The sequence below is a fragment of the Scomber japonicus genome, chromosome 6 (genome assembly GCF_027409825.1).
Source record: "Scomber japonicus isolate fScoJap1 chromosome 6, fScoJap1.pri, whole genome shotgun sequence".
In the NCBI taxonomy this organism is placed as follows: Eukaryota; Metazoa; Chordata; class Actinopteri; order Scombriformes; family Scombridae; genus Scomber; species Scomber japonicus.
The window spans coordinates 21,744,854-21,772,838 of NC_070583.1; the positions used below are offsets into that span (position 1 = coordinate 21,744,854).

A 27,985-nucleotide genomic window follows, 5' to 3' on the forward strand; every position below is an offset into this window, starting at 1 on the left:
ATTCCTCATGTGGACACGTTTCCAACGACTAGAACACTGATTGCTTGGTGACTTAGAAGATAGGGGTCACTGAGGCCTGGATGAAATAGAGGGACAGGAAGCTATGCTGGAGGGGCTGGAAGGAAGGTATAGCAGCCACCTCAAAACTACTTCTGTGATGAGTTACAGTCACATATAACACTTTCTGATGACCGATTAAGCCAAGCCAGTAAAGGCCACCTCATCAATTGGGATTCTATGTTAAAGCTGGGTTGTGGGGCTCTTGTCTCCCCCTTCTGGCAGTGAGAATAATTACACAAACACCCTGTTGACATGTGCTTAGGTCATAGGCTCCATCATAGCCTACTCCAGTGTTACTGTTGTGGCTGTAAAACGATGGATACATTGTTTTGAGTGCACACAACCTCCCCAAAATGACTTGTTTCACTATCATAATTTAATCTATTAATTCCAATAACATTTGGAAAGCTTAGAAAAGCTGCACATCTAAATTATTTCATCCCAATTCAAATTAGCAGAGGGCTAACTGGAAGTTGCCCATAGAGCATGTGCAGTATGCATTCATGCAGCCAGTGGGTGAATGTCAAACTCGACACTTGATTTAAAAATGAGGTATACTGTGAAATACAGAGAGGTTTATCTGTTGGTGACAGGCTAAACCAGCATTGTGTGAACTTGCTTGGCAAGGCTTTTTCATAGTTGCTCTGTAAATGCTCCAAGTGTTAAGATAATGCAAGTACTGATGAGAATCCTTTTAAAAAACATGGTGTATCCCACTACTGCTGTAAGAGGTTTTAGAGTTTAATCTTTGTCTGTTGTATACCTCTGTGGATATGAGCATCGGCTAAACAAAAATACTGTATAAATGTAATGTGAATTCCTCCAAGAAGGCAGAATGTCAGACTGTGGGAACATGGGCTGTGAGCTGCCATGCAGAATACACAAGTTCCTGTCTGTGTAAATCTGTGGATATCACAAAAACCTTTCTCAGACAGACAAGGATAAAAGAAATATCTGCTGTGAGTGAAAAAGGTAGACAGAAAAGACAGAGAAGTGCCAGAAATACTTGATGGTACATGACTTTCCCATCTCTGAGATGCAGTGATGAGGCCATAAATCTATAACTTATCATAAATGTTGGCCTAAAACATCACATCATGAGTGATACAAAGTCTGCCTAAATCATTTAAGAATCAAATATTGTACATTTCATAATCTTTTTGTTGTCGCCACCTGGCTAGAATACAGTAATTATCTCCTTTTCTTCCTTTCCCTACGGGTTGATTACAACAGCTCATCCAAAAAATGAAGCGTCTTTCATGAGCATGTCATCTCATAACTGGTTTCAAGATATTTTAAAAGGCACTAAAGGGCTTTGTGCAAATCTTTCAGAACCACAAAATACAGTACATCAAACATGTTTAACAGCTACAAACTAAGCAAATCTCTAATATCATTTGGCTTTGATATTTTTACTTCAGTATCCCAGAAATTCCCTTTAGCACTGTCAAATGCAGAATTATAGGCGTCTGTGTTGTGCCTTGGGGGTGGGAGTGAAGTGGTGGATGACTGGTTGTAACTCATGTTTGGCTTAAGAGGGTGGGGGCGGTGGTGAACAAGATAAATGGGAGACTTAAAATTTTATCTATATACTCAAATGTAGCCATGTAAGCAGATTTTATGTTCTGCAAATTTCGATTCTGATTTTCACAATGACTGGAAAGTGCTGGTGTTAAAGTTAAATTCAGGTTGAAAATGAGGCAACATTTAGAGGCGGCGCAGTCCCATACAGCTTTAATGGAATGTTGAAAATGTTTCATCTTGATTGAAAATGTTGGGCAAACAAAAGGAAAGACTGGAGGGAAATAAAGTCTTGGAGTTTTTTGATGAATTCTGATCTGACCTAACTTAAACTTACATTAATTGTCTGGAGACTAGAGACAACAACCAACGTTTTTCCAACTGGGGACACATCTTTTGTCCCCAATTGCATAAGCCTTCCCATATGAACTGGTCCTAAGTTTGAAATTTGTCCCTAAAAGTAGCCTAGGCAGTTTCAGTCCTGCAGCTTGCTTGTTATTTAGCATGATACCTAAAGAACTTAAAGTCCCCCTCCAGTCAAAAGAATGGTTTATGTTTTTCTTCTGTCTCCTCCAGCTTCACTATACAGAATGATATATGTGCAGAGTTTGACACTACAGGGCATTTTTTAACATTTAGCTACTGAAAGTGGAAAGTTTCTCTGTGCTTATTGAAAATCCAATTTTAAGGGATGGACCTACATTCATGATTTGTAATATCACATCTTGGTCCAATATTCAACTTACACCAGTGTGATGTGGAAACTTGAATCTTCCAGTGCACATAAACAGTGAAGTAGGAGACATCTTGTGTTCAAAAGGTCAACTTTGAAATGAATAATATTTGCATATTTATAGAAGCTGGGAGTTTTAACGAGAGAGAAGGAGTAATTGTAATTCTTCGTGGAAAACCATATCAGACACAAACTATTATTCATAGTGTTTTATATAAATCTTAAAACATGTCTGGGAGGGATCTTTAATCAATTTCAAGAATTTTGGGTGTACAATTAGGCCATGGACTGTGGAAGGAGTTTATTTACTTTTTGTGTGCATGATTTTTTCAAAAGGATTTCAATATCTTTGGTATTTTTATACACACGTCTACAGTTTTTGGCAATATCTATTATCATTATGTACTCTATATTTTGAAGGATATGGAAAAATAAAATCTTCTGTTAATACATAACTTTCAAAAAACAAATTAATAACACATTTAGAAGAATCTGTAGCTTTGGTGAGGGTACAGAATGCACTTTCTGAATATCTGAGAGTGAAGAATACCTTAAAACAAAAGTTATTTTAACTATGATTCAGTGAATCATGATTTGAGCATGAGCCTAGGGTTTTATATGTCAAGCATGCACTGTTGCCTCTTTGAGAAGTTGCTGATTTAAAATTCTCCATGGACTCACGGAGTTTGTGTAATTGCATGCAACAGTTACTTAAATGCCAGACATCTTTGAGATCATAAATGCAAACACAACATGATGGGCTATTCATAAAGTTGTCTTATCTTATAAAATTTGATGTCCATTAATGTAACTAAATCTTTTCATGACAAATCGTATCTACATGCAGAAATTGATCCCACTATTCATTACAGGAAACATCAAACTATATTTCCAAATTGTGGGCAACCAGGAATCAAAATCAGATTTCAATAATAATGAAATAAGATCACCTGGTGCATCAATTCTAATTTTGGACTTTCTATTGTTTGCAAGGGAGTGTAGGCTTTCAGGGCAAATGGTATGACAGACCGGATATTTTGTGATTACTTTCAAGTCATTATAATAGAATTAGAAGGAGAAATGATGACTGAGTCTGAGACAACTCAACATTTCAAAGTCAGAAACAAATCCAAGACCGCATAAATATGAACCCACATGAGAGATCTAAATTGGTCTCTTGATACAGGAAACACAGCGAGCAGTTCCTCCATCTAGTTTAGTATAATATTGTCATTAGTGATGGTGCATTCACTATTTAACCAAACAGAATATAACTCATATATTACGCTACATTTCATCTGGCTCTGAGAGGATTTAATGAACAGAAATGGAGGACATTTTGACCTGCAAATGTCTTCTAATGCACAGACACAATGCTGATCTGCCCACTGGAATTTTACAAATTACCTGAAATATGAAGTCATTACCCCTGTAGAACATGCTGTTTTTCTTTCCTCTCGACTTAATTTATTTTTTTCATAATAAACAGAAATTACATACATAACATGTCTTCTCCCACCCACTGGATGATCATCACTTCTCATTAAAAATGTATGTAAAAATGGCCAGTACAGGCAGAAATGTTGAGCAGAGTGATGCATATCTGAACTTCAAAGCTACGTAAATGTCTGGATTTCCTAAATACATAAAATTATAAGCAAGCACAAGATTTGATGCCGCAAGGAACCAAAAATGTTGCATATTTCAAACTACACTTGAATATTTTGGACTTTGATGCACTGTACTGTAGAGGTTTGATCTGGATGCTAATTAATAATTCTTCAGAACATCACTCAATATTTTAAATTATAACTATTGAATAATAGTAAATTATCACACATGGCAAACACTTGGTTTTTATTTCGGCCCAGTGAATCGATGTCATGTGTACTTCCCTACTCCCAGATGGATTTTTAATTAAAACCAAATTAAGTATTTGAACGAATTTTAAAATTTGTGGTAATGTATACAGCTTACAACAACTAATATTCAGATCTGACTTTGGCTGATAGTGACCTATTTTACTGAGCGTTTCTAGCATGTGCCATATGCTCTTCATATGCCAAAATCAGAACATGTGTGCATGAGAGTGAAAGGTAGCTTGAATCTTACCTCTGTGAGACTGTGTGCTTGCCTTAGTAAATCTGCTTTCCGTCTCTCTGCTTGCCTCACATGGAAGGAGTTGCTTTGACTCTGGATGACGAACACTATCTCCCGCAGGTCTAGAGGAACACAAAGGACAGATGTGAGACTGCTCACACACTGTGAAAAAGGATCACGGCAATTGATGACCTTCCGAGAGCAAGACAAGATAAGAGTCACGGTCTGAATAACTGAGGTGACTTTTGCTAATCGCCATTATTGGCCTGTTGATAATAACCAGCACATCAAGAGCTTAATTGGCTTGGGGAGAGAGTATGTAAATGTCACAGTCCAGGCTGTGTTACTTAATAAAAGATTAGCAGTCAGAGTTTTTCTCTGAAGTGCCGTAACACCCAAAAGACTGGCATAGTCCATCTGTCCACTAATGGCTGAGCGACACAAGCGCATTATCAGTAAAAAGTATTGATACTGCGTGTTAAGGCCAAGGTTAACAAGGAGCCACTAGCTCAATAACCTCAGTTTAAAAACTGCTAATACAGGCTCCTTCAAGGCTTACAACATGTTTGGATACCATCTTTGTCACTGACCCAGCTCTCTGATGTTCCTCTTCATGTGAAATCCATTTACAGGGTAGTAATAGTGACACAGCTCAGCGAAGAATGACATTGGCTGCACAAACAAGTCCATATAAACCCTGTGGCTACCATGGCCAGTACAATCAAAATTAGATCCAAGGAGGGAGGGTGGGGCGATAATAAAATAAAACAAAGGAAAAATCTGTCATTTTGTCTTTGGCTCTGTACAATTACATTTGACAACTCTTAAATCCTGTAAGCTGTCCCTCACATCAAAATGAAGTCGGCAGCACCTGGCTGGAATGGCTGTGACAACAAAAAGGCTTTTCATGGATTTAGAGCTAAGAGGTAGGAGCCAATACCCAGGTGTGAAGTAAGAAGAAAGCCGAAGAGGTGTAAGAGTTTTCTTGCGATGACAGACAGCTCAAAAACTTCCCAGTAATGAGATGTGTAGGACATTTTGTGTATATGTGGCATACAGGCTATTTGTGTGTATTTGCCCACTCACTTTCAGCTGTGTATTCTTTTATATACAGTATATGCACTTTATATTCTAACTTTGGATGGATGGATGGATGGTATATAAGCTGTGGGATTGCACTGATTTATTTTAATTTATTAAAACAAACAGTGGGTAAATTTCACTTAAGCACCTTGTAGCAGCCAATGACGTAATAATGTCGGATAATGTAATAATGGCCGATAACAATCATTTTGTAATGTAATAAAGCTGATAATTTGATAACATTTCTGAACCAATAATGTTTTGCAAATAATAAAATAAGTTATTACATTATTGGCTATGTAAATAAAAATGTAACTTGATGGCAGAAGTTATTATTAAGAAAAGTTATTACATTATTGGCAATTTATTATTTTATTGGCTTGATTACACTTAAAACTGTCAAAATTATTATGTTATTACGTTATTGGCTACTATATTTTAGTGTACACTAGTTCATTTGTCTATATCTTGCTTCATGTTTGAGGAAACTTTTATTAGGTAGCTGTATACTTTGCAGAACATTTTAAAAAATGGGAATTTTATTGGTTATTGTTGTTCGGCTGATAAAGCTAAACTAGCTTATATATGTTAATGTCAGTTGTCACTAGTTGCCTTAGCAACAGTATATGGGTCTATGACATTTTTTGTTTTTTTTAAAAAAATTAACATACAAATACCTTGCACTTACAACAAAAATACTAGATGTACATTTTAACAAACCTGATGCTGCTCTTAAAACTAGTTTTAACATATTGTTGATTTGCTCATCTTGCCAACCCTTATTTGTCTAACCAATATATGCACTATGGGCTAATGTAATTAATACAATACATGATTTTTAGCACAGACGTCATCATTTTAGTTAATAGACATAGGAAAGAAATACTTAGATTTATTGTAATGCTTGGGTTCACTTATTTCTATGACAATTGTAGATTAGAGAATGAACTTTAATACCTTTTGATATATCAGAATGAATAATTCCTGATACTTTTTTATATAAGCATTTTTGTTTATCCGAATTCTAATTGTTTATTTCCGATAATGTATCATTATTTTGGGAGAGGCCAACTATGATTTTGATACAATACTAAGATTATTCCCACATACTAGATTGTGGTAAGCCAACAGTTGGCAGTTACACCCAGAGAATATCAATAAAGCCAACGAAGACTAGCCAAATCATGCCTGCCTGTATTTATTCTTCCCTTTTCTTTAAATATGTTCATGCTGAGTCCCATGTGATTCATGCATGCAACATATTAATGCCACTTAATCTGAACTCAAAAAAACATAATGGGCTCTGTGCCAAATAATTCTCACTTGCTTTCGACATTTTAATTAGCTATTTAAGTGTTTGCACAGAATACAGTCATAAAGGGTACACTATGTCATAAATTATGATTACAGTACCAGAAGGGGCTTTTCCTGTGAAGCTTTTGAAAATTTGCTGCGTCTGTGTATTCTGCTGTTTCAAAACATAACTAAGTAACAGCCACTGCTGACAGGTCTATAATCTTCCCTTCGGAATAGTTGTGCAAAAGCAATACAAGAAAAAAAGGGGAAGTGCAACTGCTGACAATGGCAGGATTAGATGGATTGCCTCCTCTTCAATTACACTACCTGAACCTATTCCCTCCCTGGGTTCAGATATTAGCAGTGGGGTCAAGAGAAGACACTATGTCACAGTACAGTATCTGTGTCAGATCTTTTTAATTAAGTGTTGGTGGGTGTGTCGCTCCTTGGCGCCTCTCATAACAAAGATCCCATTGATCCTCGAGCTCTGGCAAAGGGGGGGGGGGGGGGGGTTTACTTGCTAAATCTCAGCATGTCCATCTCCCAACAGATCTAACCTCCGCCGAGAGCTAAGCTTAGGGAGCGAACACCACTACACCACCTCTAAATGTCCTTCTGCTGAGTTTGCTAAATGAATGACGATGTGTGTGTACGTGTGTGTGCATTTGGTTTCACATAAAGCAGTGCATTTTAAAGCCCCAGGTGAGATAGCCACGTCCTCCTGATACTGCACAGTACAGCAATAATACCAGCTGCATGAGACTAACAGCAAAATCAGATAAGCAGTTTGCCAATCCTTCATTGTGTAGATAATACGTACCCGATGTCAAAGCAAAGGAGAACGAGGGGTAAAAAAAGAAACTAATTAAGACTGAATTCACTGGCCTCGGCTCCACACTAATGGGTTTCGATTAATCATCAAACAACAGGGAGAAAAGGGGAAACGGAAATATCCTGTTGTAGTGCCCTTCTTCCTTCATTTCCATCATTCCTGTGTCCTTCTCCCTGCTGGTAAGAAACCTCCATTGTGCACTCTCTTGTCCCCCATGCCAGGCCATCCCAGATTGCAAATGTGCAATCACTAAATCTACTTGTATTTAATTATAAGCCAAAGACTTAAAACAACAGCTTTGGTCCCAGAGATGCCATAAAACATTTTTTCCACAGGCAAGAATATCCAAGGATGTTCCTGAGCCAAGAATAATGTGCAAACAAGTCAAAAAAGTTACTTGGTCTGAACACAGCTTACATGCAATTGCATTACTATGGTGTTATACAAAGGTTGGAGGTGTGGATAGGTGTTGATAGCTGGTTGCTTGGATGTTGTGAGTAGTTGTTAAGTGATTGCTATACAGTTGTAGGTGGTTGCTTAGTCCTTGTTTTTGTTCCATCTGAGCAGTGGGAGGAAATTTAAAGGTGTTTTTCCAGGCCAGTGCTGTTTAGTCCAGTTGAATCATTTAAGCTGGCTGAATTTCATTTTCCCCTCTGTGTGATTTGTTTGAGCAGATCTGAACACAGCAATCTTAGTCAGGTGCAGACCAAAACAACTGCATTGAGACCTTTGAGGATATGGTCTCAGTCTGAGCCCAAATAAACTTTGAAGGAATTTGTTTGTGGTGAAAATGTGATCCACTCTTAATCCAAACCCAACTGCAAGGCTTTCTATACAAGTTTGAGCTAAATGGCTCCCGTAGCTGGGTAGCTGGTAAGGAGATGAATTAAATTAACTGTTAGCAGCTGGCTAGAGTCTGAATTAAGATCCAACATGGACTACTGGAATAAAGTACATTGCATGACACATCTAACCAATGAGTGGAGTCAACGTTCTCAAGTCGCTGCAGTGATGCATTCTGGTTCATTTGGATTTTTCTCTGTGTGAAAAGAAACTAAACTAAAGGGAGAACAAAGTGATTATCTTTAAAAGTGTCTCACACCCCACTTGTTTTCTTTGGCATTTTTAACTTCATATTTCAAGATGTGTTAACTTTAATTGTGTTAATATGTCATATCTGTGCTTTTCCCCTTTCTCTCCTTTCCTCCTCCTTTAAAGCACTTGGTAACTATTTCTTTGAAAAGCTAACCCCAGCTAAAGTCGTATGGTCAGATGCTGCTAGGTATTTGCTAGGGTGTTGTCTAGTTGTCAAAGATAATACTGTCTTGCTACTCCCACTAGCAGTAGTGGCACTAGTTGTATTAATAGCTGGATAGTCAGAGGTGAAAGTATGTCATCAATTCATCTCTTCAATAATAAGGAAAAGATGTGAAGCAACACCCTTGTGCAAAATATGTTACAAAGCTTTTTTCAGTGGTTAAATTAAATTATCCAGGGATGCCTCTTGGCTGAAAATAATGCACATCAAATGAAAGAGACTGAAGGTTTCTGGGGAGATGAAACCAAAGCCCCGGTCACCTCGGTGCAGATGATTTTATTTTGCCAGGCCAATGGAACTAGAGTGCCTGAGTCTAGTGTTCGTTTTTCTCCCTGCACTCATTCAGTATTCCACAGAGGCTACTCCACAGAAAAAAAGACTGTATCGGCCTTGAAATATATTGGATGAAATGAGACACGGGAGAATTCTGCCTCCTTCCCTCTCTGATCTGATGCTTTTCTCAATGCATGAGGCTACTCTTTTAAGGCTATGACCATGTGGTCTATGGCAAACTCTGAGTTAAGGCTTTGAGAGTTGTGTATACTCACTGCCTCGCCATCTCTGCATGTAAGTGGGGATAGAATCAAACTCATTAAAGAATCATGTCTGATAAACTAAAATGTGTTAAGATTTGCTGGTGTGTGTGTGTGTGTGTGTGTGTGTGTGTGTGTGTGTGTGTGTGTGTGTGTGTGTGTGTGTACGCATACAGGAGGGTGTAAATATCTGGACTTGAATGTAGATTGTGTGCTCTCATACTGGCTGGCCCTGCAGTGTTGTCACCTCATTGACACAAATCAATAGTGACACTTCCTTAGAGCAGGATGGCAGACGTTGCCAAGTGGCAGAGGAGCTGAGAGCACACTGACCTCTAGGCTCTCCTGCAGCTCTGTCATTTCCATCAGTGTCACAGAGCAGGTGTGTGTAGTCACCAGAACTGTCACAGGAACGTTTCATTTCCTACAGTATCTCACATCCCTACAGTTAAATAAACAAACATCCATTGCAAGGCAACTGACATAGAACATGCACAAGTGAATGTGTGAATAAGTAGAAAACAGGATTTAAAAATTCTTACAGAAAAAGGAGAAGGCAGAAGGATGGAAAGCAGATCGATAGGGCAATTTCAATGACAAACATCTGCTAATGTCTAAAGGGATAAGATTCTGCAAGAGGGCCATTAGGCTGTTGTGAGAACAATGAAACTGTCATGGTAGATCCAGAGCTCTTCATTGCCAGCACATATTCAGAGATGACAGAAGATGTCAATAGCTCATTTCCATAGTTGGCAGGCATGACTTCTCATCCAGCGGCTGATTGTGCTGGTGTAAAACCTGCTACACTCCAATGATTCACATCATTGGACTCCCTGAGACAAGATGGCCCAGAATCATCCTTCTCTGGAAAATTCCCCTCCATCGCTCCTCTCCTCACATCCAAAACGGTGCATCTGAGAGACAGAGTGCACCGAAGAGAATTGGTTGCAGTTGCCTGGCCAAACTAACCATGACCGTCACACCAGACAGCACCAGAATTTAATAGCCAATCCACAGACATCTGGTGATATTCAATCTGGAAGCCCAGATTCAATATAGCCAACTTTTACGCTATTGAGAGTTTGATTTAGCAATATAAAAATAATTGACCTTCCCCATAGGCAATCATCTAGTGTGGCGCAGGGATATGTGTCATGCAGCAAGTGAAACGATTTCCTATCAGCTTCTTCTCATATTAATACAGACTTTTAATTGCCTTGCAAAAGATCAATAGAGAGCATGGTGTATTTAACTTTCAGCTTACCGCTGAAAAGGTCAGTGTCATAAATATCTCTCAGTAGAACAGAGAGAGGAAAATAGCAGCGAGGGGGTAGACAGAAAGGGAAGCAAATGAGGAAGCAAACCAAGAGAACCAGGGAGATGCAATGGGACTGTGAAAAAAGAGAGCCAGTGTCTATGTGTGTATGCACATATGTCTGTGTGTGTGCACGAAGGGCGAGCCATACAAGTGAAAAGTCTGTAAAAATTAGCTCATTACAATTCTCTCCGAGCTGTAACGCAAAAACACACGTGCAAAACAATCACGCAGCAACATGTAAAGGTTGGGGGGAAAAAAAGATCTCCCACCTGTGATTATCACACTCATTAGAGGTTCTCTAGAGTTCACGACTCCATGGACAACTCTGCTGAAGACTAATGAGTGCTGAACTCAACTCCTAAACCTCACTTAGCATCAATAATTCAGGAACCTAAGGCAATTAACACTTAACAGATTCCAGGTTTTGCTTATGAAACCCATTCATTACCCATAATAGTATTTTCAAAATGGATGGGACATACTTGGAAATAAGGGTGAATTAACATTTTGGACGATGCATAGTTTCATAGCCCAAAGAGCCATATATGCTGGTACTGTTTATGACCTTGTTCAGTAGGAACGTGTGGTTGTTGTATTAATGTGTAAGATAAAATGATCAGCCGTGTTCAGAATAATAAAGCAAAGACAATGGAGTGTTGTGGCAGACAAGCAGCCAAGCAGTCTTACACATCACGAGAGGGAAAGAGACAGAGGATAAGGAAAAATAAATGACCCAGGGAATGCTAGTTGGTACCCAGGAAGAGTTCAGTCATCATCTTGTGAACCCTGTACATTCCTGAAGATACAATGCATATCCCCCTAGCCTGAAGAGGCTGGCTCCAAGCCACAGCATAAATATAATATAACTGCAGAGGGGGCAGTAGCAGGCTTAATTATTGTTGTAGTGATAATCTGATTTAAATTCTGGTACACTTTCTTTGCTATGAAGCAGTCTGTGGTGCAGTGTTGCTCTATCCCCTCAAATATCAAATAAATAAATAAAAATCCACAGTTTAAAAAATGGCAATGTACCTTGCATCTGCTGTTTGCTGGAACATTTTTCTTTCTCCCCCAGATAAAGAATAAAACCTGTAAGTATAATCTATTTTTCTACAACACTGAGGGTAAACATCTGCTTTTGGTGGTATTTCCTTTAAAGCCATAAAGCAAAGGATTATTTTTACATTTACAGTGTTGAAAGAGTTCTACACAAGTTCTACACTGTCAATGGCCCTGACCCAGAAAACTAGGATGAAAAGACAGGACCGTGCTAACAGTGTGCATATAGAGACAGTAATGTTGATCGCTCTATACAAACATTAAATGGCCCTCAGATTATGCATCCTAATAACTTTGGTGATCCTTTGACTTTATAGTGCCACCTTGAGACTGACCTTTATGTTTCTTAGTGAAATTTCTTGACATTTGGTTGGATTTTCTTTTATTTGTACAGACATTCATGATTCATTTTTTTGACTTTGGAGTAAATTTACAGGTCAAAATTAATTTTTGTCAAATATTTTGGTTAATGGCTAATACTAACACTAATGATGCAACACTAATAATGCTTAGTGCTAATTAGTAAATGTTAGCATGTAAAGATGCTAAACTGAAGATGAACATTGTAAATATGGTACATCATAAACAGCAGGTTAGCTTATAAACAAAATCCTTCTCCATGTATATCTCTCATACCAATGGATTCCTTCAATACACATAAAGTATAAAACAGGTGAAAACATGTTCATCTCATCTTGGGGATGATGAAATTCAGTAGGCTAGTGTGCAAAAGTTTAGTCCCTAAGTGTAAAGTGAGGGTGCTTTTAAGAAGGACGACATTGTTATTTATTAACTGTTAACTATTAAGTTTATAGAAGAAAAAAAACTGGAAGAAAAAAACTGAATGTAGTAATACTATGTGTGACCATGCTTTTCATTTAAAACAGCACTCAAGTGTATCAGGACTTCATGAAATGGGATGTGATTTCATTACCAGGTCGCAGTGGATGAAGTGTAAAACCCTCAAACTCGTTGCAATATTTATTCTTTTTTTTTTTTAAGATTTTTTTTTCAGCACAGACATCTTTATTCAACAGTAGACACACAGAAAACATGGGAGAGAGAGGGGGGCATGCAGCAAAGAACCTCCGGCCGGGATTCGAAACGGGGTCGGCTGCATACGTGGCATGTGCTCTAACCACTCGACCACCTGCGCACATGTTCTAATATTATCTTGATAGAAAAGGACTCCAAACGTATAAAGAAAACTGTAATATAAACTGTCAATGAAATCTGAAATGAATTACCTGCCTCAATTCAAAGGTATGCTGAGTATAAATGCATCTAATGGTAAATTAAGTAATACATTACTGACTCTCAATCCCAATCAATAGCTAACTAGATTCTAGTCAAAACTGCCTCATCCAATCATCACATAAGAGATAAGAACAATTGAATTGACTTTAAAAGCTGAACATGGCAAGCAAGAAAGGTTAAACGTTTTAATTTCATTATCTTCAGCAGACTACTGAGTACTGTAACAATGTTTTAACAAGTCTATCTGACAGGTCAATCAGCCCACTACAGCTGATTCAGAACACTGCTGCTCAAGTCCTCACCAACACTAAGAAAGGGGATCATATCACTCTGTTTATCAGACTTCTCTTGTCTGTCAACACATTGATTTTTACATACTTTTACTTGTTTATAAAGCACTGAATATGTGTTACATTATGACCCAACCAGACCTCTCAGATAGTCTGTTACAGTTCTGCTTTCTGCTCTCAGAGTCAAAACTAAACATAGAGAAGCAGCATTCAGTTTTTATGCACCACATACATATCTGAACCAACACCCAGAAACCTTCAGGTCTTGTTTTAAGTCACAGCTGAAGACTTTTCTGTCACTGCACTCTAACTTCTATTCTTGTATTTTATACCTGTTTTTTTCTATTTGAGCACATTTCCACTTTAACACTTTTTAAATTCTATTGAAATGTCTTTTCACATTAAATTGTGTTGCTTATACATTCCGCCTGGATGAATTTTATGTTTCAAGTAAAGCACTTTGAACTGCTTTGCTGCTAAAATGTGCTATTCAAACAAACTTGTCTTGTCATTAACAGTTATTCTCTTATGCATTTACTGTATATACTATACACATAGGCTATGTACAGTACCAGTCAAAAACTTGAATACACATTCTTTAAATACACATTTGAAGAGAATGGAAAGGTGTACTGTAGGTGTGCCCTACACCTGGATCACACTAGAGCACTGAAACCACCATTTACACTCAAAAAGTTGGTTTAATTGAAAGTTAAGTTCTATTCATACTTTTTTTAATTACTGTGACTCCTCTACTGCGCATATAAAACACACATTTATCTATTTAATATTTTTAACGATTCTGGAAAAGAAGTGAATTGATTGAGTTGATGATAAGCCTAGACTGCCAAAGGCCTTAAAGTACATGATATTATTATTGATGTTTACTGAGATGGTGCAGAAAATTATTTGATATAATTCATTATAAACTGATTAAGAGAAATAAAAAGAAGAGATGCTGTTCTGCATTCATTGACTAAATCTGACAGGCAACTGAAGAGGAGCACCATGAAACTATAATGAAAGCTCATTCAATATGTGGAGAAAAAAACTCACTTTTTTAGATTCCACGTGTTTATTGTGATGTAGAAAGGCTTTATTATATCCAGTGGGGACTTGAAGCCCTGGGCACTGTTGGAAAGTGTACACATGCATGTTGGCATGAACGGTGTCTTTTCCTCAGGCTTTTAGGTAGGCGATGATCTCAGAGGTTTCAGCTATCTCTGTGATGTAGCATGTTGCATTTTTAAAAACACTTCATGCAGAACGAAGCAGCCAGAGGAATTACCTTGATTTTTGGTTTGCTTTAAAAGGTGTGTAATGAAGCGGACATATCAGCATACACATACTGTATATAACGCCTTACTTCGCTTTCTATTTAGATTTTTAATTTATTCGCTCTAAAGAAACACTGTTTGAGTGATTTCTTCAAATACCTTCGAAAAAGGTCACCAGCTCCTTTAAAATACCTTTTGATGTTTGCTATACTGTTAAAACAACAGTGAGTTCTGCTTTCCTGTCTTCATCTTTTGAATTCCTGCCTGCAAACAATATACTCTGCAGGCCAACGTCGCTAAGCTGCTGTGACAAAAGGAATTACTTTGGCGGTGCCAGATAGTGTAGCTCCATTTTTCAGATAACTGTCTGTTTGTATTTTCTCTCTGTGCTGAGGTGCCAAATGAGAGCATTATGAACTTGCTTTTGTGTACTTTTGCGTGTGTAGTGACCCAGTTGAATGAAAAACAGGCAGAGGTCCAGCTCCAAACTCCTCTACATGCTCCCAAAATCACTCTCAGATGGTGATTGTATGAGCCCCCTGAAGCATGAAAGGCACGCATGAGATCTTTTTTATTTACTCGACTTATGAAATTCCTGGTTGCTGTCAAATCGATAAAGAGATGGGATTAAATTTACGAAAAAGTCTGAGGAACTCTGAAGTTTACGTTTTAAAAAGGCAGGCATCACACAAAAACAACTTTTAATCAATCCAACATTTTTCAAGTCAACATTTATCGTTCCTCATCATATCAAGTGACAATCTCTTTGAATCCTTTGAGGATACTGTTCTCTTTAAAACTGAAAAAATACTCTGAATAGTTTTATAACTTTGAATGTCATCCAAGATTACTAAAGAGTTCCACATGCTGGCTGATAAATATAATAAAACAAATATCAAACACAATAAAGACTCCATTCTATTAACAGCAGTTTTGAACACAGGAAGACAGCAGCAATGAGATTGATAACAGTTTTTGGCCATGCTTTAAATTATACCCATTAATTTAGAGCCACACACAGTTTTTATGCCAGTTTTTATATTTAAAAAGTACCAACAATATAATTTATTTCCAGAAGCCGTAAATCTGTCACTTGCCTCTTTTCTCTTTTGTTTTCTATAAATGGGACATATTTCATTTAAAGGGAACATATCAGGCCTACAGTATGATGGTTTTGTACTACTTATAAACCTATGTATAGGTTGTATAGGACTATGTATAGTCGATGTTCCAAAACGAGGTTAACGTGTAGAAATACTGCTTGCAAGTCAAAAACCAGGGCTTCAACCTGCTCCCACCATTCATTTGCTTTTTACCTGGCCTTCTACCTGGCTGTCAGCTTCTAGCACAAGTCCATAAGCATCCACCTGTTTCAGGGTTATTGCTAAGGTTTTTCCATGTGTTCGCAAAAATATTCTAGTAGAGCCACAGATTACGAGATAGACCTGGAAATATGTCCCCTTTAAAGTCAAATGTAAAGGATTTTTCTAGTTCTACCACCATGCAAAAAACACAGGAACTGGAAAACTGAGAAACAAAGACACACCAATAAACCATGATACAGCCATAACCTTATATTTTCTTGTACCTATTGGTTTTTATTTGATAGTATGTTGTAATTTTCAGGCTGTAATCTGAAGCATTCTTTTTTTCTTTTTGCTTTTTTTCGTTGACTTACTTTTGCTACAAATTAGAAAAAAAGGACTTACCCAGTTGACTGTTGTGGATGACGTGCATATCATCTTGACTCTGAAAAGACAGAGAGACTTTTTAATAATTACAGCAAGGAAAAGAAATATCTGTTTAAACACATCTTCAAATACCGACCTACATACATCCACATTTTTGTTTCAACTAAAAACTTTGACTGTCAAAACTAACTGTCAAAAATGGCCTGTGAGAAGATTTGGGGTAAATACAGAATTTTCTTCCTAATAACTAATTAAGACTTAGGGACACTAAATATGGAAAGCCCTATGGGCTATTTGGAAAAATAATAGGCGATACCCCATGTCATTAGTCCCTACTAATTGTGTGGGTTTTGTGCCTGCAGCATTTAAGCTCTGAGCATTCGGCTCAATTAAGGCATTCAACACTGTTCCACCTCCAGAGCTGTCAGCACACCCGGTAGACCATGAAGGGATGAGTAAATCAATCACAAGCCGAGCAAACTTTGAAGGGCTGTCTTATGCCTCCATCTTTCAGATCATGCGAGTTCTGACTGTTTCCAGAGCTCTAGAGCGAGAGCAGCACAGTATTAATAGATAATGACAAACTGAGGCCTGTTTTGATTTATGACTTCCTCTAGACTAACAATCATTCACTGGCGAGTTGTTGCAGCCTTCAGAGAGCTTAACTAAGTCATAAATTCACTCTCAGCAGGTGTGGCGTAGTGGTTACAGAGAATCACAGTAGTTTGGTGGCAGTTGTCTGAATCAGCCTGTATGTAACCTGCTATTTCAGCACATTTAGATGGCTACCAATTTTCATAACCGAGCGCCCACTATAAATTTAGCCAATTTCCTGCCCAGCCCGTGAACAACTTCCTGCCATAGCCATGACTAAACATGGTTTATTTTCTTTTTACAATTTCTGTTTCATATCATTCCTATTACATTCATTAACGTTTTGAATTGTGCATTTAGACAAGCATCAGATGTCAAACTAATAGTAGACAAACTATAAATATGTGCACGGCTAAGATTTGAGCATGAGTAAAGCTCTCTGTCTCCTCTTATTTTTTCAGGTGATCAGAGTTAGAAGCAAATATATGCATAGGCAGAAGAGATCATATCAGGGTGATTTAATTCAGTGGATACAAGACATCAGCTTAATTGGCCTCAGTAGCATTAGTCATGCCCACAAGGTTTCTGTCTCATCTTATCACACACTACTCCTCTGAAATCATTTCCTTAGCTGAAGAGAGAGGGCACCTCAAGGAAAAAAATGCGTCTCATAAGCTAGGAGAATTTGACTCGTTATCACATAATTACGCATGTGAAATCTTTCCAACTTGAAAAAAAAAATAAATAGAGGGAGTGACATTTTGAAAAAGGGGAGGCGGACAATGAGAAAACAAAATAAGAAGTGTAGGAGTTTGTGTGGATGAAGATGGCAGTAATGATGGAAGGATGACAGGTGCAATTTTATTTCGCTCCGTCTCTTCCAGCACAACTCAACTGTCAGACACAGAGGAAACAGTAAATCACTGCACTGTCACTGCCAAACAAAATATATCAAGAGCTACAGTGTGACAAATGAACTGCTCTGTGAAATGTTACCAATTAAATTGATTGCGTCTATGCAATTACGTGAACTATGTTTATTATGTTTGCATGTGAGTCGACTACAGATTTTATGTGACCCTGAGTTGAACCTATGGAATGTTTTAATGAGAAATATGGATTTCTAGCTGAACTGTATATATTCTTACACTGTTAGACATCAATTTGTAATGTTCTATGTATTTAGGAATACATTAGTAATGAGTTGTTGATCCTTAATCATTTTAGTGAGACTCCAGCACAAAAGCCAGCAGCTCATCCAGCTAAAAACTGTAACACGGCTGAACTGTTTTTCACATTATCCAAAATAAAAAAGCAGCACTGTCCAACTAATTACATGCAAGGGCACATTTCAGGTAAATTACTTTTTTTATTGTGAACATTCGCATTACATCCTCTGCTAAAAAATAATAAAATGATGATTGTCATGGTGACTTTCCAGTTGTAAAATCCTGCTTTGCAGTTCAAATTCATGGATGAATTCCCTCCTTGATCATATTTCATTTTTGTAATTGTATCTGCATCATTATCACACCCATATCATTGTATCCTGTTGCTTTGTGCGATTTTTTGTCTGAAAAACTGATTGGACTCCATGGAATGTCTAACATACTTTTGAATGAATCGAATGTTTAAATGAAAAAAATATACTATTCACTTCTGTGTTGCTGTAGATCCACTTGAAATATCTTTCTTAGTTCAGAAATGAAAAAGTATGACAAATAGTTGCTTTATTACAGTGTACTTGGATATATGAACATATTTTCATAGATGGATTTCTCCCATAAAGGCAGAATCTCAAAATATAAACATGGTATCATTGAGGTGAATGCATATCTTAAAAATTCTTATCTGGCTTTAACAAAACACCTTTTTTTCAAAATTCTGCCCCTCGGTTACACTTCAGAAAATCTTCACAGCACAGTGACATGCAGGCTACAAATCTTTCTCTAGTAAATGATCTAATACTGTGTGGAAGAGTGAACACAGATCAGGTTTAACATCATTTGAACCATTACTGAGAGATGAATTATTCTCAGCTCAGAGAATTTAGCTCTTTTTGGCCTACTATGCTTCTGCGCACAGGTGACGTTCTCCTTGATCCCATCTGACAGCAGGCTCTCAGCGCGTTTGATCCGAGGCACCATGGCACTGATACAGACAGACAGAAACATTGTGCCTTATGTACTTTAACCTCAGAACAACGCCAGCACTACGGTGGAATTTTACCAGCTGAGGTGTACATGTGTAAACTCCTCCAGAATGATGCTCATCCTGCTTAATATGATTGTTATGGAATCAAAGACACCTGCAAAGACAACCCTTTGATCCCTGCCTTTGACTTGGAAGCTCTTCACACACTCTCTTCATACATTCATGTCAAAGCTCCTGCCACATTTCTCAGTCCCTAAGGGCACAGACGCTCCACTGATGTGAGTGACCTGTCAGGTCTCATTAGCTTTCTGTTCAATGATGGCAAGAAAGAGTCAAGGTTGCAGTATTTCCTGAATTGTGACATGAGTGGAAAATGTGTGATATTTACAGAAGCATGTTGTCAAGGTGGACTAAACACCTGAAGCACCTGTGGTTTTGAAACACTATTACTAAAGTTTCCAATCTATATTTATATTAACTAAGGAATAAAATGACTGATGTTACAAATGCAAACTGAGGATGCTTTCAGATCTATCGAACGGTTCTTACACAAGCAAAAGCTCTTAATGTGTAATGACTTATTGACTTCAAACGTCTGCTGACTGTGACCGTCAGCAGACTATTCCTGTCAGGTTCTCTTTATAGTATTTTTCTGCATTTTGTTGACTTCGACTGAAAATTGAAAAAACTGTTAATAACAATAATATAACAATAATAATAATAACTGTTAATAATAATAGTCTGTAGCGAAGGAGCAAAGCACCAACTGACAACTCAAACTGTTAACCTGCTCTTTCATTTCTCTCTAATTGCCAACATGGCTATTAAGCATTATCATTTGGATTTAGTTTACATTTGGAGTGGTAATCGGCCTCTGTAAGTAACAGTTTGTTAAGCCCCCACCCCACTTTAGTGAATGTTGGCATGCCTGTCAAACTTTCAATTCTCCTGGGTCTTATATGCATTTTAAAAAGATTACAGTAGTAACCTATAACCCTACAAACTAATACAGTTAGTTAATGAATGCTTTTTGGCCTTAGGGGTAACACACGCTCACTATTGTGGCCAGTAAGCTACTTCTCTGGACACACTGATGTTTGTAGCTTATGTTAGAGCTGATAAACACACTGTTTGATCCACTTCTTCCACGTGTGTATTTTTGGTTTTGGAAAGGAAAAAACAAAAAAAAAAAAAAAAAACACCCTGCTTCTAACTATTCAAAGTATTGCTCTTATGAACAGCCACATACACACGACTTCTGCATGTGGAGAAACATAAAGCATGGCAGGTCTACTGTGCCTCGTTATGGTGATTGGACAACTGATGATCAGAGGAGGCGTTCCGTGAAGGGTCAATTAACAAATCCTATTTAAATAATCAACATAACATGTTGAACTTGAGGCCGTCTTCATTCATAGCAGCACTCTCCCTCTATGTTTTTATAAAAAGAGGAAGAACTCAAACAATGGAGACCTCTGTGACACATTTGCTTGATGTGAATTCATTTTGCACATCAAAGTCCCTGTGCCTCCTGGGAAGCCATATACAGAGCAGGCTATCATTTGGCTACATGCATCATTGTATCCTACTGAAACATCCTGTCAAGGTAACTTAAATATGTAATTAACTGGCATAAGACATGGTTGTTACAGCATTGGACCGTATCCATAGCAACACGCATCGTCATGTCCCCAGTGAAGTACAGTGGGTGGTAGTGAGCACTGAAGTAGGGTACTTTGACCTGTCTAAATTATATTATGAGTCCTTTTTAACTATTTTAAATTACCTACTTTTGTCTTTTGAACTTTTACACACACACGCGCACACGCACACGCACACGCACACACACACACACACACACACACACACACACACACACACACACACACAGCTATCTTTATTAGGACATTGCATTGACTTCCATTCATTTTGGAAAGCCTTACCCTAACCTAAGATGAATCCACACATTCACAGGTCCAACAAAAATGCATATGCACACATACACGCATCATTAATAATCCGAAAATGAAAGTGAAAATGAAAGACGAATGTCATTGCATTTAAATTTCACATTTGCAAGATAACTAGCTAATTAGCAGGATAAATTACAATAGGTTGAATATTTAACTCCTGCCAGCCTAGTCTAATTTGCAGCTTGACAGTTCTGTTGTATCAGAGCACTTTTAGATCTGGAGACGCAAGGCAAGTCTGAAAAAGCTTCTTTGTCGTCTTGAATATAGTAATTGGTGTTTTGGTATACAGTTTTGGTTAATTCCTCTGAAGGTGAACCTGCTGCACTGTTATCCTCCTCATTTTTTAGCTGCTCTCTATTGTTCATAAGCCCTGTGGCTCCTGTGGCTCCCTGAATGCGGAAGGGGATTGGGAGGGGTCTTTGCTGATGGAGGTGTATTTTGTTTGGTATCAGTGAATTCCTTAAACTTGATGAGTTATCATTGAACATTTTTCTTCAATAATTCACCACAGACTAAAACAAGTCAGCAGGAGAACTCTTTCACTTAGTTAAAAGACTGTACATCAAGGGATTCAGCTTGGTTTTTCTAAGCACTGAACAGTTGCCAACAGAGGCGCCCAGACCGCACAAAATTGTTGACAATGGTCCAAATCTGGTTGCCTGGGGCAACAGGGCAACCGTTACTGTCAAGCCCTGCTGTGTAAGTTATTTAGGGTCACAGTATGCTCCCTAGCCTCTACATGAGGTGGCTGATAGGTGGTTTTGACCAGATTTTCACTGAAAAACTTAACAAAAAGAGATTGGTCACACACAAAAAACATCATTCAAGCTCTAATGCTTCATTGTTCTGGATAATATTGCAGTGTTGAGGATTCCTCATCCCAGTTTCTCATTAATGGGACTCTGCTGTAAATGTGGGTTATATGAGCCTTACTCAAATTAAACAAATTAGCACACACCATGGGCGTTGGCTGGACTGTTACCCATCAGGGGCTGAGCCCAGATTCTTCTCCATCAAAGAACTTCTAAAACCATGGACTGTTTCCATGCATTTTTTTGGGCTACACAAAAAAAGGGCTACACATTGTTTAAAAAAGAAAAAAATGGAGGAGGAAGGAAGGGCTTGGATTTGATTTACTATATAATCTGCATATGGATATTTAAGCCACTTGAATGTCTCAAACCATATCAGATACCTACTACCATTATTACCAGGTATACATTATAGAAAATCCCAAAAGTAGGATTGCAGTCAAAATAAATTGTGTTTCTTTACTTAAGGTACAGATTCCGGGAGAAGATGATGTAGGTATTAATGAATGCAGATGATTGTATACTAGAGAACTGTGGATATTCACAGTTTTTGTCTGTTATCGGCAGGGCCATCAGGTCAACATTGTCAGCCTTCATAAATGTACACAATCTCAGAAAACGACTCTGTCTTTTCTGCTGAGATAAGGTCATTGCAGGGGAGATGAATCAATGATTCAGGCATCAGACCCAGTCTGATTTCTTTACAACTGCCAAAGGTGAAAGGAATTTGTAGAATAAGAGAAGCTCTTTTCGTATGTGGTGGCACTCTGTCATTACATACACATAGGCTTTAAACACAAAACACTGCAAAACGATGTTTGTAAGAAAGCTGCCAGACAACAGAGAAGATGCCACTGTCCAATTAGACAAGACGACTTGAACTGAGTGTCAGTAAGGAATGCTACAGCCCCTTTTCTTCAAGACCGGTCATTATGTCAACAATAGAATGGCACTTAAGAATGAGTGTAGTCTACAAAAAGATGAAGACTCAAAAGGACAAAAGAACTAAGCAATGCTTATCCTGGTGATGGTGGCAGAAAGAACATATGGATCGTGTTTGGGTTAGAAGTTTATAAGGACGCCACTTTGTATAATTTGGAAGTAAAATGTTTTACCCTACACCACGTGAAGATTAACAGAAAAAAATGGTTTAAATAATAAAAACACCATTCAGCCTCTAAAACATATTAAATAACTCACAAAGATCAGCATTTTTTACTACTTTTTACTTCTTCTGTACTGATTGTGTTCTTGTGTCTGCCATAAGTCTGAGCGTTGCTTTTTCCCTGGCATCTAGAAACATCACCTGAGGGTAAGAGTAAAGCGTCCTGTCTGGGCCTAGAGATGAAACTATATGACCAAAATTATCACAGTTATCAGTATTATTGCTTGTTAAAAATGTGCTAAAATATTCAAGTACTGATACACAAACTGAAAACCACAAATAAAATTAGCAGCACTAACATTATGCACTTTTTGTTTGCATAAACATTAAAATAATAACATGGCAAGTATCTTATGTAAGCGTATAAAAACCATATCAAACGTGCATTAACATTTATGATGGCACCATGTGGCCATTAGAGGTGATTGCACTTTGCACTGCAGCAAACATGAGTGCAAATACTGTGTTATTTTTCTTATCAAGTTGTTGTTTCCTTTTCTCAACTTTTTCTTGTTTTTCAGCAATGTACAGGGAGTCCTCAGCTGCATGCAGCCTGAAAACCCTACAACAGGCTGTGTTGGTGTGGGCGTGCTGTTCAAGGTGCTGGTTAGACAATGATATATGATCCAGAAAGTCTGGTTGGGGGAGAAGATTATTGCATTTAAAAGTTTGATCAGAGAAACACTGCACAGCGGTTTGTAATACTGATTGTAGTGATTGGCTAAAAGCATAAATTAGACGTATGTGATTTATACAACCTGGTATTAATTGTTTGTATCACTACTAACAATCAAACGACAGATATAATGTGACAACCTGTACTGACGAGCCACAACAGAGGTTTTTCTTATGAAAACCAGGACCCACTCACAGGAGGGGGCCTTCACTGGGAGACTCATTTGCATTGTTCTAGCAGCACAGGAGGGACCAAAGTGTCATGGAAAGGCTAAATGGAGGGGCTAAAAGGAGAAGGTAAATGACTCAGCAAATGGAATAGCTAATAGGTAAAGGAAAAGCAGCCAGGAAATGGAAATGATAATTGGAAAGGGAATTGTCCTTTTAAATGCCAGATTAAAAGCTGTATTCTTAATACAGTTTGTGAGTTCAGTTATTCCTCTTTTTACAATTGTATCTTCAAATTCACCCACTTTCTTTACCACGTATCCTCTAAAAGGTTGCGGGGGAGCTTGAGTCAGTCTCAGCTGACGTTGGGCGAGCGGCAGGTACACCATGCACAGGTTGCCAATCAATCACAGCTAACATATAATAATAATATATATATATATATATATATATATATATATATATATGTATAGACAGACAACCATTCACACTAACATTCACACTTATGGGAAATTTATAGTAACCAATTAACCTAACCTAAATGTTTTTGGTCTGTGGGAGGAAGCTAGAATACCTGCAGAGAACCCACACAGCATGGCCAGAACATGCACACTCTACACAGAAGGGCCCCATCTGGCTGGTGGGTTTGAACCCAAAACCCTCTTGCTGTTGATTTGTGCCGTTCATTTGTAATGCCTTTTTTAATTTGAACAATTTAAAGTTAAACTATTGTCAATTTGTGGCCCTCCACAGTTTTCTAGTGGGCACATGTGGAATGTGTTTGTGTCCGTGGACCTCCAAAAAAAGTTTGAATGGAGCCACATTCGCATCTGCAAGACCACAGCTTCCTGTGGATGTGGAACGCAGAAAGCATGAATTATTTCTCTTAGAAGGCTGAAAAATCTCCGGAGTGCTCCAGAGACTTTAGTTTTTCAAATCGCACTAATCAATCAATCAATCAATCTTTATTTGTATAGCGCCAAATCACAACAAAGTGACCTCAAGCCACACATAGAGCAGGTTCTAAACGTACTCTTCAGGTTTTAATAGAGACCCAACATTCCCATATGATCAAACACTTGGAGACAGTGGCAAGAAAAAACTCTTTTAATGATAATCAAAATTTCAAATGTTAATCCTAACCATTAGGAATTTTAAAGTGGTTCATTGTGAAACTGGTATCTGTTTCATCCCTTTTTAGGCCTTGTAATTTCTTTTGAATGTCCTGGATCTTAGGAGGTCCCAATGTTAGCAAGGCAACATAAATATTAGTCCTTTAAGTGATTTTAGGGTAGGCCAGTGTTTCAGAATCAGAGGCATGACGTGCAACACAACAGCGTCAGCGTTTGTATCTTTTATACAGAATAACAGGTCATCATTCTAGCTTTAAAAAGATAGCATAAAAGTAGCCATAAAGTTTAAGTCATTAGCTGGCCTCGGAGAACCCTCAACAGGAAGTTTGTAAATAATTTCACACACAGTGTAGTCCACATGCATTCTCTCATAGTCCTTTGAGTGCAGGAGATCAAGGCACTTCTGCTTACATTAGCAAACTTGTTATATACTTGTTTAGGCGGTTCATGAAGCCCTAGAGCAGCAGATAATCAAGGTACCTGTGCTTGCCTTTGCCAATTTCTTCAAGTCGTTCTATGTTCAAACAGATGCCATTCATCAGAGGCTTGAGGCCGTCTTCAAAGGGGGGGGGGGGGGGGGGGGTTGCTAGAAAAACTTCCATATGCAAGGCACAGACTGGGTTCAAAGACAACTACTGAAAATGATATTACAGTGTTTACTGCTGCAGCTACAGTATATTTCCTCCATTACATTTTATTACATTTGTAGCAATGTAGGAACAATGCTGATCAAAGCCAAATCTGTAACTTAACAACTCTCTAAAAATTGAAAGAGAATATTAATGTATATAGTTTCCTTTTCTGCCATGCATGGGCCTTGGAATCACACTAACACTTTAACTTACCAGTTTTCTACACTTGTGTAAAATTGTTGTGGTTGTAACGCTGTAGCCCCTGTGATCACACACTCATATTACATGCTACAGGAGCCACTGCAGATTTAGGAAGATTTTAATCACGATGGGATGAGCCCAGCTGTTTGAAGTCAGATGGGGAATCCTCTCTTATGCAGTGCCAGATCATGCCTGCTGACCATTTGGCCCTAAAATCTGCTGAAATAAGCTTTGCTAAAACAGTGGTTTCAAAAACCACAATTCTGGTTTCAGTCCGTTAAATGCAAATCCTACACCAATTTATTTAACACATTCTTATTATCTTACTGGGGAGTCACCTGGTTGATCAATTACATACTGCAATCATGATAATAAATAGGTTCTTTAAACAATCATTTTCCACACTGACTTGCGATCTTACCGCTATTTAGTGCACAACACAAGAAGGCTGCAAATCCCAATGTAGTCTTTCAACAAAATCACTGCCAAGTCAATAATCTTAGGCTGTTAGAATCACAAAAGCTCTTTGAGATCATGGTGAGACTGTCAAGTTCCTGCAAGTTGGTTTTCATTCCACAATCAGTGGCTGAAAAATAGGTTGAAGTACTATAATGTGATGAATGCAGAAAGAAACAACAATGCAGACTTTTAAATTAGACTGAAAAACATGCAGAAGACCCCATGTTTAAGGATATCTTCAAGTCATTTTGTCCTTGCAGCAATCCCTCTGAACAATTATTATATACTTATGAGAAATATGAATCATGTCTGATGTGTTAAAGACATGAGTTATGGCTCTAAGTAATGGTTTAGAACCACATCTAAGAAACACTTGGCACCAAAAAATGTGAAAATATTGTTTTTGTTTTTTTTCTGAGGGAGAGATAATTCTAAATGATTTTGCATTTGGATAGCTCAGACAACATGAATTATATTTTTTTGATCCAGAAACTTAGATCTGTATTGTATTCTACTGTATAATATGTTTTATTTCTTTAGGATTCCTTGGTAAAATAGCTTTTAGTTCAGTTTGAAATAACATTTATAAAGATGTCCCTCATACAATATAAAACGACTTTGCTAGAAAGTCAATAATCCTCTGTGTAATGAGCAATAATTAACTGTGTTATTCAGGGACTGGTTTATTCTTGAAATAATATATCACGTGTGTTTACTTTGTAGTCCACTAATTTATAAGCGTGTTGCAAATATGTTGTGTATGTAAATGACTGCAAGGCCTCTCGCCATGACCCTGATGTAAATTCTACGACTTTCCATAACTGGAGCACTTCCATGACCTAAAAATCTGTATTCCTGTCTAATTAATGTTGTTCTTCCGCTCAGAAGACCTAAAAAGTAGGAAACAACCTGGTTGCTACTTTGAAGTTGGACTTTTTGTGTAGCTGAACAGAACAAACATTACTGAATTCAACAAACCACTGATAAAAAAGTGTAAAAATACTGCCACAGTCCAGGGGTAACTAGGCAACTAGTTTACCCCCCCCCCCTCCCATGTTACCTGGATGTAACTCCAGTTCTACACGCGTAGCCTCTATTGTGCTTTGCTATTGGTTTACCATAGCAGGCTCCACCTCAGCACCTGAATCTGGTGGTAGCTACGCCGAGATGCCGGACTTGTTAGCAGACATATAGATACCTTCTGTGACACCAGATGGTGTAACTAAATGAAAGATGAGCAGAGAGCGCGCTGGGGCTTTATGGGGGGGCGGGGGTGCACGGTAGCTTCCTCCTGATCAGGTGGTTAACACAAAGATCCTTCTCAGGTGCCTCACAGGGTAAACCAATAGCGAAGCCCATTAGAAGATGGAGCACGTACAACATAGAGTAAACTTAACTAAGAATAGATGTATTGAAACAGTTAAGACAAACAAGTGCACCATAAAGCAGCTTCTCAACTTTTATCTTCTTTTTTTCCCCAGCACATTAGACATACTAGACATGACTTTTATTCCTGATTTTGTTTCCATTGTTGCAAAAACACTGCTCTTTTCATTCCTATAATGGGTTTCTTCTCCTGAATGGATGTCATTTAAATCTTTGCTTTCATCCCTCTGACAGGCAGCTGTCCCTAATCGGTCCTTTATACTTT

The 27,985-nt window shown here is 38.0% G+C and overlaps 1 protein-coding gene across 1 annotated transcript in view; it reads right to left on the reverse strand.

Moving 5' to 3' along the window:
• b3glcta (beta 3-glucosyltransferase a) overlaps positions 1-27,985 on the reverse strand; it is a 68,925-nt gene that overhangs the window by 31,467 nt on the left and 9,473 nt on the right. The window contains exons 3-4 of the mRNA XM_053320468.1: positions 16,387-16,426; positions 4,427-4,536 (exon numbers count right to left, since the gene is read on the reverse strand). Of these exons, the coding sequence (XP_053176443.1) occupies positions 4,427-4,536; positions 16,387-16,426 (150 nt within the window). The remainder of the gene's footprint in view (positions 1-4,426; positions 4,537-16,386; positions 16,427-27,985) is intronic.